The sequence below is a fragment of the Condylura cristata genome, unplaced genomic scaffold, assembly GCF_000260355.1.
Source record: "Condylura cristata isolate star-nosed mole 26May11 unplaced genomic scaffold, ConCri1.0 scaffold00007, whole genome shotgun sequence".
NCBI lineage: Eukaryota > Metazoa > Chordata > Mammalia > Eulipotyphla > Talpidae > Condylura > Condylura cristata.
Genome location: NW_004567108.1, coordinates 61,126,060 through 61,139,482, shown reverse-complemented (window position 1 = coordinate 61,139,482; position 13,423 = coordinate 61,126,060). Strand labels below are relative to the sequence as shown.

Here is a 13,423-nt window from a genome sequence, read left to right as displayed (position 1 = left end):
TGTAGTAAGTGAGTCTATAGTCTGTTTTCAGTCCTCAATTCCTATGCAGGCTTGGACGCGGTGTTCTCGGCATCTTTACTCTGCCGCCATCTTCCGAAAGTATTAAAAATTTAATTCATTTTAATAACAGTGTTAAATGATGAAGGATCATGGGTATTAAGGAAAAGGAATCTCTTTATATAAAATAATAAAATGAAGAGGCTACATATATTAAAAAATGAGTTTCTTTCCTTAAATTCACATCTATCTTCCTTAAAGTAAACAGATTATTTTAGTCTATAAAGTCTAGACACTACAATCTAAACAGCTTTAAGAACACCGGCTCAAATCCTAGTTTTGCTTCTTATTAGTTGTATTATCTTGTCTAACCAAATCTTTTTTGATTTTAAGCTATCATTCCTCTTTCATTATATTGGATGGAGTTATAACTCAATATTTTATGAGACAGCAAATATTTATTTCATAGAAATAATAAAGGCCAATGAGATTAATACATATAAAAACCTCAGGAAGTACCTAGCAGCTATCAAAGAATTAAATTTTTCACAAATACTTGTTAACTACCTATTCTGAGCCAGCACTGTTCTAAGTGCGGGGATATAGCTGTACTCGAGTAAGTACAATTCTGGCCGTACCTAAACTTACATTTTCACTGGGGGAGAAAGAAATTACCTAATGTGATATATAAATACAACCTTCAAGAGAAATTAAGATATTCAAGTGATGAAATAAGAAAGTGAGGTATTATTTTACATTTGGTAGTCAGAAAATACCTCTCTGATGACAAATTACTTCAACAGAAACTAAGTAAAAAACAAAACAAGCCAAGTTCACATACAGATGATGACAGGATAACATTTTTTATGACAATGTTTTTCAACACATAACTTTATACTGACTAGCAGGGGCAATGCAGGAGAAACCAATCAGTGGATGTGACTAGCTGAGGCATTCACTAGCTTTATAAAAAAAGGTTAAATATTTCTCTAAATTTAAATCATCTAGTTTTCTGTACCTCTGAGATAAAACAGCAATTGCTTTGGCCATTACATCCCTCAGCTACACATTATAGTGATATACTTACATTTTCATGGGTATGAAAGAAATAAGTGGGAAGAGAGGAAGCACGTAGTTAGAAATTACATCAAAACTGAAATAGTATTCTTTATAAGCTACAAATAAAGTCTGGCAAGATGGAAATTAGATATTATATAGTCAAAGACATTAACTCCGTACACAAATCAAATCAAGAAGTATATTCCAATCACGAGAATATAAAATAACTTTTTAAAGGAAGATGCAGAACAGATAATATTGCCAAAGCAAAATCTATATGAAATGTCCTCCATTCATAATTATCTAAATTTTACAACCCCTGCATTGTGATTTTCTTTTTAAAAAATAGCATGGTTCTTTAAATCAGGTGTATAACAATATTTACAATAATATGAGTTTATAGGCATAGTTTAAATATCAGTACTTTAGATTAGGTTAATAGTCATACAGATAAACATTAAATTCCTACCTCATAAAACAATGACAGTTACTCCTTAATATTCTATATCTTTCAGTTTACAGTAATTTTCATAGCTAGTGCTTGAAAATAATGAGATAATCAGCTCCACCGGCCAGTGTTGGGAACTTGGGAAAAAGAAAATTGTGGGCTATATTACAGTCAGATAATCTATTCTGTTTGTCTAGGCTCATTTTGTCGAAATTTTTTATATATGGAAAGTTATAGATTTATTTGAAATAATATATTCCTACTAAAGTCCAGGAATGTACTTTTATGTGCCTCTTTAATCTTTTGTCTCTCAATATAAACCTTGCTTAGCAGGAAGACAATGCAAATGTTTGGTTGACTTGGGAAGCCTGATAGCAATTTTTCTGAAAACCAACTGCATATCATCTTAACCTACTATGGGTAAAAAGTATCCTGACTGAACAGAATTTTTTTTACTACTGGGAGATACTGGAATTGAAAATCATAGTTTCCCAATGGCAATTAAGTATATGAAACTCTAGTCATTTGAAGTGATAGGAGGAAAATAATAAGAAAAGATATAAGAGAGCCTCTACATTTGATATGTGTATCTGAGTATATGATGATATCATTTACTAAGAAAGAAAAAATACATTTTAAAAGTTCAAGGAGATAAACTCATTTTATAGCAAGAAGTTGAAAAATCTTAGCTTTGGGAAAGACATAAATCTGAGGCTGAAATATCAAAATTCAAGTCATTTATATAGAGAGAGTAAATAGAGCTATGAGAAAAGATCACCTTTACTAAAGAAAAGAGCTCTTAAAATTATGAAAAACAATCACATTTATTATCTTGATGAAAAGGATTTATTTTTTTAACCTAGATAAAAAAATATGACAGGTGATCTGTTCAAACTAAAGAGGAACCACAGAATTTTTTGTAATTAAAAGAGGAAGAATAAATAGAAAAATATTAACAAAGAATGAGCCAATCTCATCATTCTAGAAAACTGCAAAAAGATCAATTCCTTATTCACAGGATTGGTATTTAGCTAGTGATTGTCAAGATGTTCCCTATGAGGAATATAAAAGTTCAGCCTCTCATGAAAGACGGACTGATATTCAAGTACAAACAAAAATATTATGTTCAAAATTAATAAAGGAAAACAGCAGTATTTTTTAAATGTCTATATTTTAGTGTGTTAGGAAAAATGCTTGCTTCATATTAAAAATTATCCTTACATAAAATCAAATCAGCCAACATTCACATACCAGAACTAATGGTATCCTATTTCTACACTATTGTTATAGCCAACGGTCCCCAAAGGAAATAATTCTTGCCAACTCAACCCAATGCCTGAAATGATAAAAGTATTCATACGCTAAGCTAGCTCCATTTTTCCATTTATGCCTAGGCCCACAGGTTTTTCCTTGCGAACACAAATCGCCCTCCTACCCATTTAAAAACTTTCACAACTCGGCCCTCCCTGGTGGCGCAGCAGGTTAAAGCACTGCACTAAGAAGCTGAAACCACTTCTGCATGAGTTCGATTCCCACCTGCCCTGGAGGTGACCACATGGCTTGGCAGACCTCTCATGACCGCCCGCTGTTCCCCTCAGCAGTGTACTTCGTTGATCTGCCTGTTCTGCTCCCCACTCTGTCTCTAGTGAAGTCTTTCGCCACCCCTGAGTCTCTGGCCTGTACCCCAGTTCTGTATGCACAAATAAATAAATCTTTTTAAAAAAAAAACTTTCACAAATCTTTTAAAGCACTGAAAGCAGTGTGTCCTACAATAGAGCACAAAGGTAAAAATTACAATCTTTTACCAAGAAAACTGGTTCCACAGAAAGGAAGTTATGACTAATACTAACTGCCCTTCATTTCAAAAGTAGTTCGGCTTCTCAAATTTTCAATGTTTTATAATATATTTATTGCAAACTTAATATCCAAAAAGAAAATGCTACTTTACTCATAACTACTGGATATTTTCTCTGGTTCTACATCATGGACTCCTCCACAAATAAGCCTTATCTTTAAAAATAAAAAATGAGGAGAAAAAATGCCAAGTTATTTATAGCCTAGCAAGTACTGAATAAAATAGTAATCTATCTAAAAGAAATGATGGAAATTCCATGGTTCAATTTTATTAGTATTTCCAAACTTCCATGAAAGATTTAAGAATTTTGCCTATTGTGGAAAATATTAACTCAGAATATTCTTTAAAACAACAACAAATTACATATAGTTTTTGTATACACACACACACACACCTACCTTTGGAATAGGATTTAGCAAAACTACACCTGATTTCTTAGTGATGACTTGTTTTGTTGTATAGTGATGATCTATAAGTTGAGGGATATTTGAAAAGCCAGTGCCTTCAAATCGATACAGATTCTGGAGAAAGAACAATAAAATAGAATAAACATGAAGACATTCCCTCAGCAAGACTTCATTCAACAACATTATATTCCATTAAGAAAAACTATTGCTGCATAACAATGTAAACACACCTACCACTACTCAACTATATAATTTCAAATGGTTAATATATTTAAAAATGCAATTCTAATGCACAAAAAAATATAAGAAGCTTTTGTAAATAAACTTAAGTCAGAGAAATTATTTCTATAGTGACTAAATGTAATTGAAATTGTTCAAAAAATTAAGAAAAATTAACATACAGACATGGTATGTATTTTGCTAAAATCATAAACAAAAGAAATAAAGTGGGAAACATTTGAATTATGGAAAAAGAAACAGATTTACATATGTTTACATATATTCTACTTGACATAACTTTCCATATCAAAAATAATGTCAAAATTTTGAGAAAGCATATCCAATATAATAATAAATATTTTAAGAGTAGTATTCCATGCCTTAAGTGCCTAGTGCTGTCAGGTGTCATGCATTCACTTCATTTCTCCACTTCATCTATAAAGGCACAGAAATAGTGCAAATGATTGATGGGCTGATCATTGACTTAAAAAAATTAATTCTAAGGATCATCATTTCCTACTTATCAACAAGTATTAACTATTTTTTTATACAGGGGTTATTCACTTATTCTTTCATCAAGATTTTATCAGTTGCGAGTTTACTTTGATTTCATATCCTTTGGTATCCCTCTGGTATCAAAAGCTCGCATATGTATATACAGTTTATATGTATAAATACAGATGTGAATGTGCTACATTTTAGGAAAACATAGTATTTAAGAAATAAAAACTTCCAATATTATCTAGATTTTTATAAAATTCACATTACTGGAATAGTAATTTCCCAACTAAATGATAAAACACTCACTGCTCCTTTTCCTTAGTATAGAAAAAAATTATCAGAATTGAATTTATTTATAATATTTTAATTCAAATAATAGTTCTATTTTATTAAATGAGAAAATTATGCTCTAGCTTTCTTCAACTCAGAGAAGTTTATGACAATTAGTTTAGAGCAGTTATTAATAAATTACCTAAAGAATTTTTGGGTTTAAGTGCCCTCCCTTGTGGTGCAATGGATTAAAACACAATACTGTGGAAGCTAGTGCGCTTCAGTGTTAATTAAATCTGGGGCCAGGGAGGTGACTCATATGGAGCAGCAGACCTCTTTTGTCTTGCCCATTGCTCCCCTCAACGGTGTACTTCATCAATCCACCTGTTCTGCTCCCCAATCTCTCTAGTAAATCCTCTCACTGCCCTTGTACCTCTGGCCATATCCAGTTCTGTATGCATAAATAAGTAAGTCTTTTTAAAAAAGAATTTTTGGATGTAGCAGTCAGATCTACTATGATATATTAGTGATAACACTCAAGAATATTTTACTCTGCAGATATTAATCTGTTGTTATTTGTGCAATAAACTAAGCAAGTTCTCTCACGTCTATTTAGTCAGTGATGAAACAAAAAATCATTTGAAACTTCTTTGTTCATTATGGCACAATGTACACACTCAAGATAACTTTACACAAGATAACTTAGAAATGAATACTGGATAACCTGTAACTCACCGGAACTCAAGCCACCAAAGTACAATGTTCAATAAAAAGTTACTCATCGGAGGACATTCTCACAGAATAAAATTTCAAATTGGCAACTAGTGTCATGTTTTAATAAAACTTTAATATAAATCTAGAGTAGTGAATAAAATGATGACATTGAATTTAAGCATATATCTAGTTTTCAACTGAATTTTCTGTCATTGACATTGTAATCATACTGGACTGATACAATGAAGAATAAAAGAAACAGAGCTTACTTTATAGACTAAGACAAAATGATTCTTAGCAATTATATATTTTTTAAAAAGGTATATTTATTTATTCCTATTCCTGGGTACAAGTCAGGTATGGGGGCAGTGAGAGGCCTCACCAGAGACAGAGCGGGGAGCAGAGCAGGCAGATCGACGAAGTACACGGCTGAGGGGAGCAGCAGGCAGGCCAGGAGAGGTCTGCCACACCATGTGGATCACCTCCTGGGCTGGGGACCGAACTCGCACTGAAGTGCCTGTGACTTGCAATGCTGCGTCCCAACCCGCTGCGCCACCACCAGGGAGGGCCAGCAATTATATTTTTTTAGCAATCACTCTGATAACAATGTAGCTGTAAGAATCCTAACACTATACAAACCCTATCAACTCACTTTCTTAAAGATGGAGAATTAAAATGACAAATCTAAAAGCAATGCTTAAACTGTATGCTTATAAAGTTTAGCTAAAGCGCTAAAAGGTCAAAAATAGTACAATCACGGGCCCTCCCTGGTGGCGCAGCGGGTTAAAGCACTGCACTGAAAAGCTAAAGCCACTTCCGCATGAGTTCGATCCCTGCCTGCCCCAGAGGTGACCACATGGCGTGGCAGACCTCTCCTGACCGGCCTGCTGCTCCCCTCAGCAGTGTACTTTGTTGATCTGCCTGTTCTGCTCCCCACTCTGTCTCTGGTGAAGTCTCTCACTGCCCCTGAGTCTCTGGCCTGTACCCCAGTTCTGTATGTACAAATAAATAAATCTTAAAAAAAAATAATAGTACAATCATAATATGGCACTGAAATAAAAACAGACAAATAGAATAGAAATGAGAGCTCAGAAATAAACTGCAAATATGCAGTTTATCTATGACAAAGGAGCCAAGAGTCTACACCTGAGATATAGGTGATGCTGGGAAAACTGAACAAACACAGGCAAAAGAATGAGACTAGATAACCATTTCACACCTTAACAAAAGTTAACTCAATAAGGATTAAGGTCATGGGTTCTTAAGGATTAAGAACCAAAACCATAAATCACATTGAAGAAAAAGTAGGCAAAAAAATCCATAATATTCATTTCAGAAACATCTTTGGGACTTTATCTTTGGGAATTTGCTTTAAAAGAAGCAAAAGCAAATACAAAAAAATGGTATTACAACAAAGTAAAAAACATCTGCACAACGAAATAACTATCAGTGAAACAAAAAGACAGCCTATTAAATAGGATAAAATATCTGTACATAACACATCCAAAAGGGCTGATATTCAAAATATATAAAGAATACATGCAAATCAACAAAAAGAAAGCAACCCATCAAAAGTGGGGGAAGGGGCGGGGGGGGGGGAGGAACAGCTAAACAGCATCTGGTTCACCAAAACACACATGCGGAAAAGTCAAAAGGCACATGAAAATGCTCATTATCACTTGTCATCAGGGGAGCACAAATCAAAACCACAATGAGATACCAACTTATACCTCTGAGAATAGTTCACATTAAAAAGTCAAGAAACAAGAAGTATTTATGAGGATGTGGTAAAAAGAAGCTCTTCTACACTGACTGGAGGAAAGTAGACTAGTGGAGCCCCTATAAAATATAGTATGGAGGCTTCAGTACATTGAAAATAGACCTACCACATGACCCAGTAATTCCACCCCTAAGTATCAACACAAAGAATACAAAAACACTAATTTGAAGGGGACTATATATTCTTGTATTCAATGCAGCCCCTAATCACAATAGCTAAATTACAGAAACATTCTAAGGGCTCAGAGAGAGAGGAGTGTATAAGAAAAATGTGGGCATGCACACATGCGCACACATCCGACACACACAACAAAACTACTCAGCTATAAAAAAGGCAACATGGAAAGAACTGTAGAGGATAATGCTAAGTGAAATAAGTCAGAAGGAGAAAGATAAAAGACCAGATAATCTCCCTTATGTGTGGAATATAGAGAAACATTACTAAGGGGTCAGTCAAAACCAAACCAATAGTAAGCACTTAGTATCTGCTAAAGAAACAAAGGCAATAAGAGCGGGATTTGACAGGGTGGGAGTAGGGGATGATGAATCCATTGGAACATAGTGGTAGACTATTGGGGCACTGGCGGTGGGCATATTGTAAAAATAAATACTAGAATTTTAAACTGTAACTCACAAAGATACAATGTAAACCATCTTAACCTCAATAAACATAATCCGGAAAAAGAAAGAATTCACTAAAATTTTTGAGAAGTTGTTATATAATTCCAAATTCCAAATATTAAATTTGACCATGTACACTTCTTTTAAGTTTCTTGTAGCTCATACATATGAGGTTAGGCTTACATAAATAGTGATTCGTATTTAAGTGTTTCAGTATGAGAGTTTTGGGTACCATAGGGGAAGGAACTAGGAGGTTTAGAACAAAATGAGGAAGGCGTACAATGGAGGAGGACTGTGGGTCCTTAGATGTGGGTGTAGTCTAGTAACAATACCTAAAGGATGCTATCCTATACCTGTAATCAGGTATACTTCAATACAATGTTGAAGACCTAGGTTACTTCATTAAAATATATCAAAATATTTTTACATAACTTTAAAAATAACATGATGAGACAATCCAATGCATATAGAGGAAAAACACATCAAAAAATCAGATTTTGTTGCTATAAGTATTTTTGGATGATTATTAATATTAAAGGAAGCCAGACAGAACAAAATAAGGACACAAAATGAGAATGGGATCCAAGAAATAATAAATTGGAAAAAAAAAAAAAAAAAAAAGCCTGAGTAGATGTCTTGGAAAAAAATTGGTGACAAACTGGTTTAAGAAAATGAAACAGTAAAACAAATCATTTCTGAAACAGAGATGTAAAGGCTAAATAAAAACCAAAGGTTAATATTCTTTTTGGTAAAAATTCTTCTCAAAATTATAAAGCATAACCAACTTTAGCTTTCTCAAATAAAATCAACACACTGAATAGTTACACAGAAATATTCTTGGGGATTTGGGGAATTAATATTTGAAAAATTATAGTATACCTTTATTTGACTTAACGTTTATCTCCAGTTAACATTTTTTCAATCTCTAGGTGTTTTCTCAAACTTTGTTTCCATGCGTATGCTATTTAAAATCTTCATTGTAACATGTATCTACTTTACAGTAATTACTAAAGTGTGTACTCATATATGGCATGTATAAGTTATAAATGATTGTGAGGCTCTCCTTCAAACGGAGGTTCCACTATTATATCTCTGAACCTTAAAATTACTCATTCCATATTTCCTGAAAATTAGTAAAGTTTTTAGAATGGCTTTTTTTTTAATTGTTGAGTAAGAAGTCTCAACAATATATCAGAGGCACAGAAAATAATATATCATAATGTTTGCATATTTACTTCAGTGAGTCTTTAAAATGGTTGCAGTAGTTTAAATAATCTAAGCATACATTGATAATGCCACAAAACTGAAATTGACATCATCTAAACAAGTTTTAGCCTTCACCTTGCTTTCATTTAGTCTTCCTTAATACCCACACTATGAGTTGCAAAGGATGTTCAAAGACCATAGAGCATGTGACAACAAATCAAAATAAACTGACCTGGTATATGAGACTAACTCCAATAGGCTAAAGTAAAACTTAATACATGACTGTTATCCAACAAATATCTGTTACTAGTTAATGACCTAAAGCAATAAAACATAAAAATTCAAATGTTTTGTACCAAATGACTTATGATTAAAAGATGATTTTTATTTACCCTTTATTTACCTTTATTAACTACTGACTTATCAATAGTTACATATACTATCACTAGTTACTGACATTAGAGGATTATATATTTAACCTTTACTATAATTCTAATGAAATTTAATCTTTATTTTATTTCCATATTCATATTATTGCTCTGCCATTTCTAAAGAAATGTATGCAAGTTTTACTGTAATAAAGTATCTATGAAATGAGTTAATGATTTAATATGATGAGCTAGTCAATTTTATACATTAACCAAATTTCTATTTCTGTGGTAATAGTGTATTTTCCTAAGTTTTTTTTTTTTTTTTTTTTTTAAGATTTATTTATTTGTGCATACAGAACTGGGGTACAGGCCAGAGGCTCAGGGGTGGTGAGAGATTTCACCAGAGACAGAGAGTGGAGCAGAACAGGAAGACTGATGAAGTACACTGCTGAGGGGAGCAGCGGGTGGGTCAGGAGAGGTCTGCCACACCATGTGGTCACCTCCGGGGCAGGCGGGAATCGAACTCATGCGGAGCGGCTTTAGATTCTCAGTGCTGTGCTTTAACCCGCTGCGCCACCAGGGAGGCCCCCAACCTAAGTTTTATTTTAAAATGCTGTTATTTTTAGTTTATCACCATATGTTAATTTGAATTTTTTTGATTAATCCCCTTAATTCTTCATAATTAATATTACTTTGCACAGATTCTACTAAATTTCACCTCTAGGTTTTTAGCTCACTGAGGTAGATCACATCATTTTTTAATTTCACCTCCTTACACACTGCATAACAGGATATTTTGCAAAAATAAAAAATGGCTATTTAGCAAATCAGTGTCAAGGAAATATAAATTGCCACTTTCCGATTAATAACAGCATAAAAATACTCTATAGTACATTTTTGTTTTATTGCATGTATTTTTATTTTACCATAGACAAAGGTAAGGATGTAATGATATATTTACTTTTGAATTGAACAAATCTAGCTAAATCTCTATGAAAACATACCAACAGTGACAACACAAAAAAAGTTTTAGGTACAAACTCTAAACATAATTTTACCACAAGAATCATATACACACTAGTAAATATGAAATGAGTCAGTAAAAAATACTAGAATTACACCGAGCTTCTGATACTCTTTATGTGTGCTTAATACATATGACTTTATGAAATTAACATGTCCAGTATCTAATAAAAAGTATAGTTATTTTGGTTTTAACTAGTTAAAATAACAAATTTAATTGTTAAGAGTATTTAAAAATGTAAGAATCTTGATTGGTCATAATGTCCACAGCATGAAAGGCTATTCAGACCACATTTAAAAGAAGTTTGCATGTATATAACAAAAATAGCCATCCTAGATATGTGTGGAAAAAGGCAAAATTGCTAAAAAATAAAACCATGTGTGATCAATAAAGCTGTATTATATTCACCTATGATCTTTCCTTCTATAGTTCATATTATATTTTATAAATAGGCTGCAGTTTGCAAAAGGAAATGCTATTTAAGCACTCTCATTTAAAAGAAATACAAATAATAAAGGAATCTTCAAGGGAATTTAGGAATGAGACAAAAGTACAAGCAGGAAGTTGATGTATGAGAAAAGACTCATGTGGTTATCAGGTTGAAGTTAGAATATTATGCAAAATTAAAAAGTGGAAATTACGATTAGTACTTAAACTTTTTAAATGAAATTGTTTATTTTCTGACATTACTAATTTTTGGACAGGTTTTTACTTATTCCCCTAAAAGCAAGGATCCATAGTTCTCCCACCAGCATGTGCATGGACTTATTCATTTTAACTCATCTGAACAGCATCCACTTTAAGTTAAAATAAAATTTCTAGAAATAACTATAATAAATGAACTGAACTGTATACTTTCATTCTGAATTGAGATACATCGATTTACATTATGTAAGTTGGTTAGGGGTCTATAGAGTTCCTCATCTCAGTAAATGTGTGTATCACACCATATCCACTACCAATTGTCCAGGCAAAAGTACCACCAACCTATCAGATCCTTGCTCTTGGTTACCACCCCGCCTACTCCCCTGTACTAACGACAATTAATTTTCAAACCTAATGGTTTATTTTGCTTTCATTTAATTTACTCATTTACTTTATTTCTTAATATTCCATAAGAAATGACATAAAATATTATGCCTTTCTTTTCCTAAAAGTCTGAAATGGTTAGGGCCCTTCCTGATGGAACACAGTTTAAAAGCACAGCACTATGAAGCTATCCACAGCCACTGCAGCCAGGGAGGAGAACCACATCTCTGGACAGACCTCTCCAGTCCCACCTACTGCTGCCTTCAGCAGTGTATTTCACTGCCTTTTTTGCTCCCCACTCTGTTTATGGTGAATCCTCTCACCCACACACTTATGATCTATACTCCAGTTCTTGTATGCATAAATAAATAAATCTTTAAAAAATAAATAAATGGTTACTTCTATAGTACATGACATTTTACCCAAAGTTATATAACATATAACTTTGTTATATAAAGTAATATATGTTACCTAAAACACATAATATCTATGTATACTGTATATGTATTATGTATAACTATGTAACACCACATATGCAGAAAACTGTATCTGTGGCATATAATATATATAAGATATATATGCATGTGATATAATATATATAACTAGTTACCTAAAACTCCCTGAGGTTCATCTAATGTTAATATTTCGAACTTTTTCTTTGTTATGATCATTCTGATTCCCGGACTATAAAGCTGAAATCCTGTAGGCAAAGACGTGGAAATGGATGCCATTTGAAATGATGGTGTCAAAACAACTAATAGAGGAATCATTTCTCTATTTTTCAACAGTATTAAATATCTCTTAGTGTGTAAACTTAAACAAAATTTGAGGCTATTCTTCATTTCTTTAATTCATATTAAAGAAGGAAAACATAAAAAGTAGTTTCAATAAATAAGGTAGTATTTGAATATGGAATGCAAATACATCATTTTCAAATGTTTTCATTAATTTTTACTAATTCATTTTTTTAATTAAACTGTGTTTTCTTATATTGATGTTCATAATCATACAATGCTTTGTTTCCCTACTCAGGTATAGTTTCTATAAATCTCCCACCACCACATCACCCCTCACCATAGTCCCTTATGCTCTTCTCTCCCCTAATTTGATCTGCCCCTCTCCCTCTGATACTTGTGTATGCCTCAGATCTATAGTTTCCCTGCAGGAAACTATTAATTCATTATTAATGCCAATAAGCAACTGCCTGTACAAAAAGGTGGGAAAATATAAAGGAATCATAAAACCAATTCAACTAGCACGTGCCATTCATTAATGACTTTCATAATCACTATTTAGTAAAAAGTTCTTAAAAATCTCTCATTGCACTGTATTTTTGAAAGCAACTTTGAGAGCTAATTTCCAAAGCATAATAATATCATTATTAAGTTTCTCAAGAAAATATATGATAATCATGTTTTTTCATTTTAATTTGAAATATCTTGAACATCCAAAATGAACCTTAAGTATTTTAAATTTTTACACATTATACATTAAACTTCAATCTGGCCTCCTTGGTGGCTCAACGGGTTAGTGTGTAGCACTGCAAGATAGCCACAGCCTTTTCAGTGAAAATTTGATCCCCGCTCCGGAGGTGATCCACCTGGCATGGCAGACCTCTCCTGACCCACCTGCTGCTCCCCTCAGCAGTGTACTTTCGTAGATCTACCTGTTCTGCTCCCCACTCTGTCTCTGGTGAAGCCTCTCACTGTCCCCATACCCCTGGCTTGTACCCCAGTTCTGTATGTATAAATAAATCTTTAAAAAAATTAAATTTCAATCTATGGAAATTACTTTTCACTTGCAATATTTAAAAATACCTATTTTCTTAAAGCAGAAAGCAAAGGAAAAATTCTGGATGGTTTCACTCATAGGAGTATAATGGACCAGGTGAGAAAATAATAATAATAATAATAATAATAATAA

General features: G+C 32.9%; 1 protein-coding gene across 1 annotated transcript in view; it reads right to left on the bottom strand.

Annotated features, from left to right (window-relative positions):
• The window catches only part of FER (fer (fps/fes related) tyrosine kinase), a 382,708-nt gene that overhangs the window by 188,693 nt on the left and 180,592 nt on the right, over positions 1 to 13,423 (bottom strand). The window contains exon 13 of the mRNA XM_004678363.2: positions 3,758 to 3,880. Within this exon, the coding sequence (XP_004678420.1) occupies positions 3,758 to 3,880 (123 nt within the window). The remainder of the gene's footprint in view (positions 1 to 3,757; positions 3,881 to 13,423) is intronic.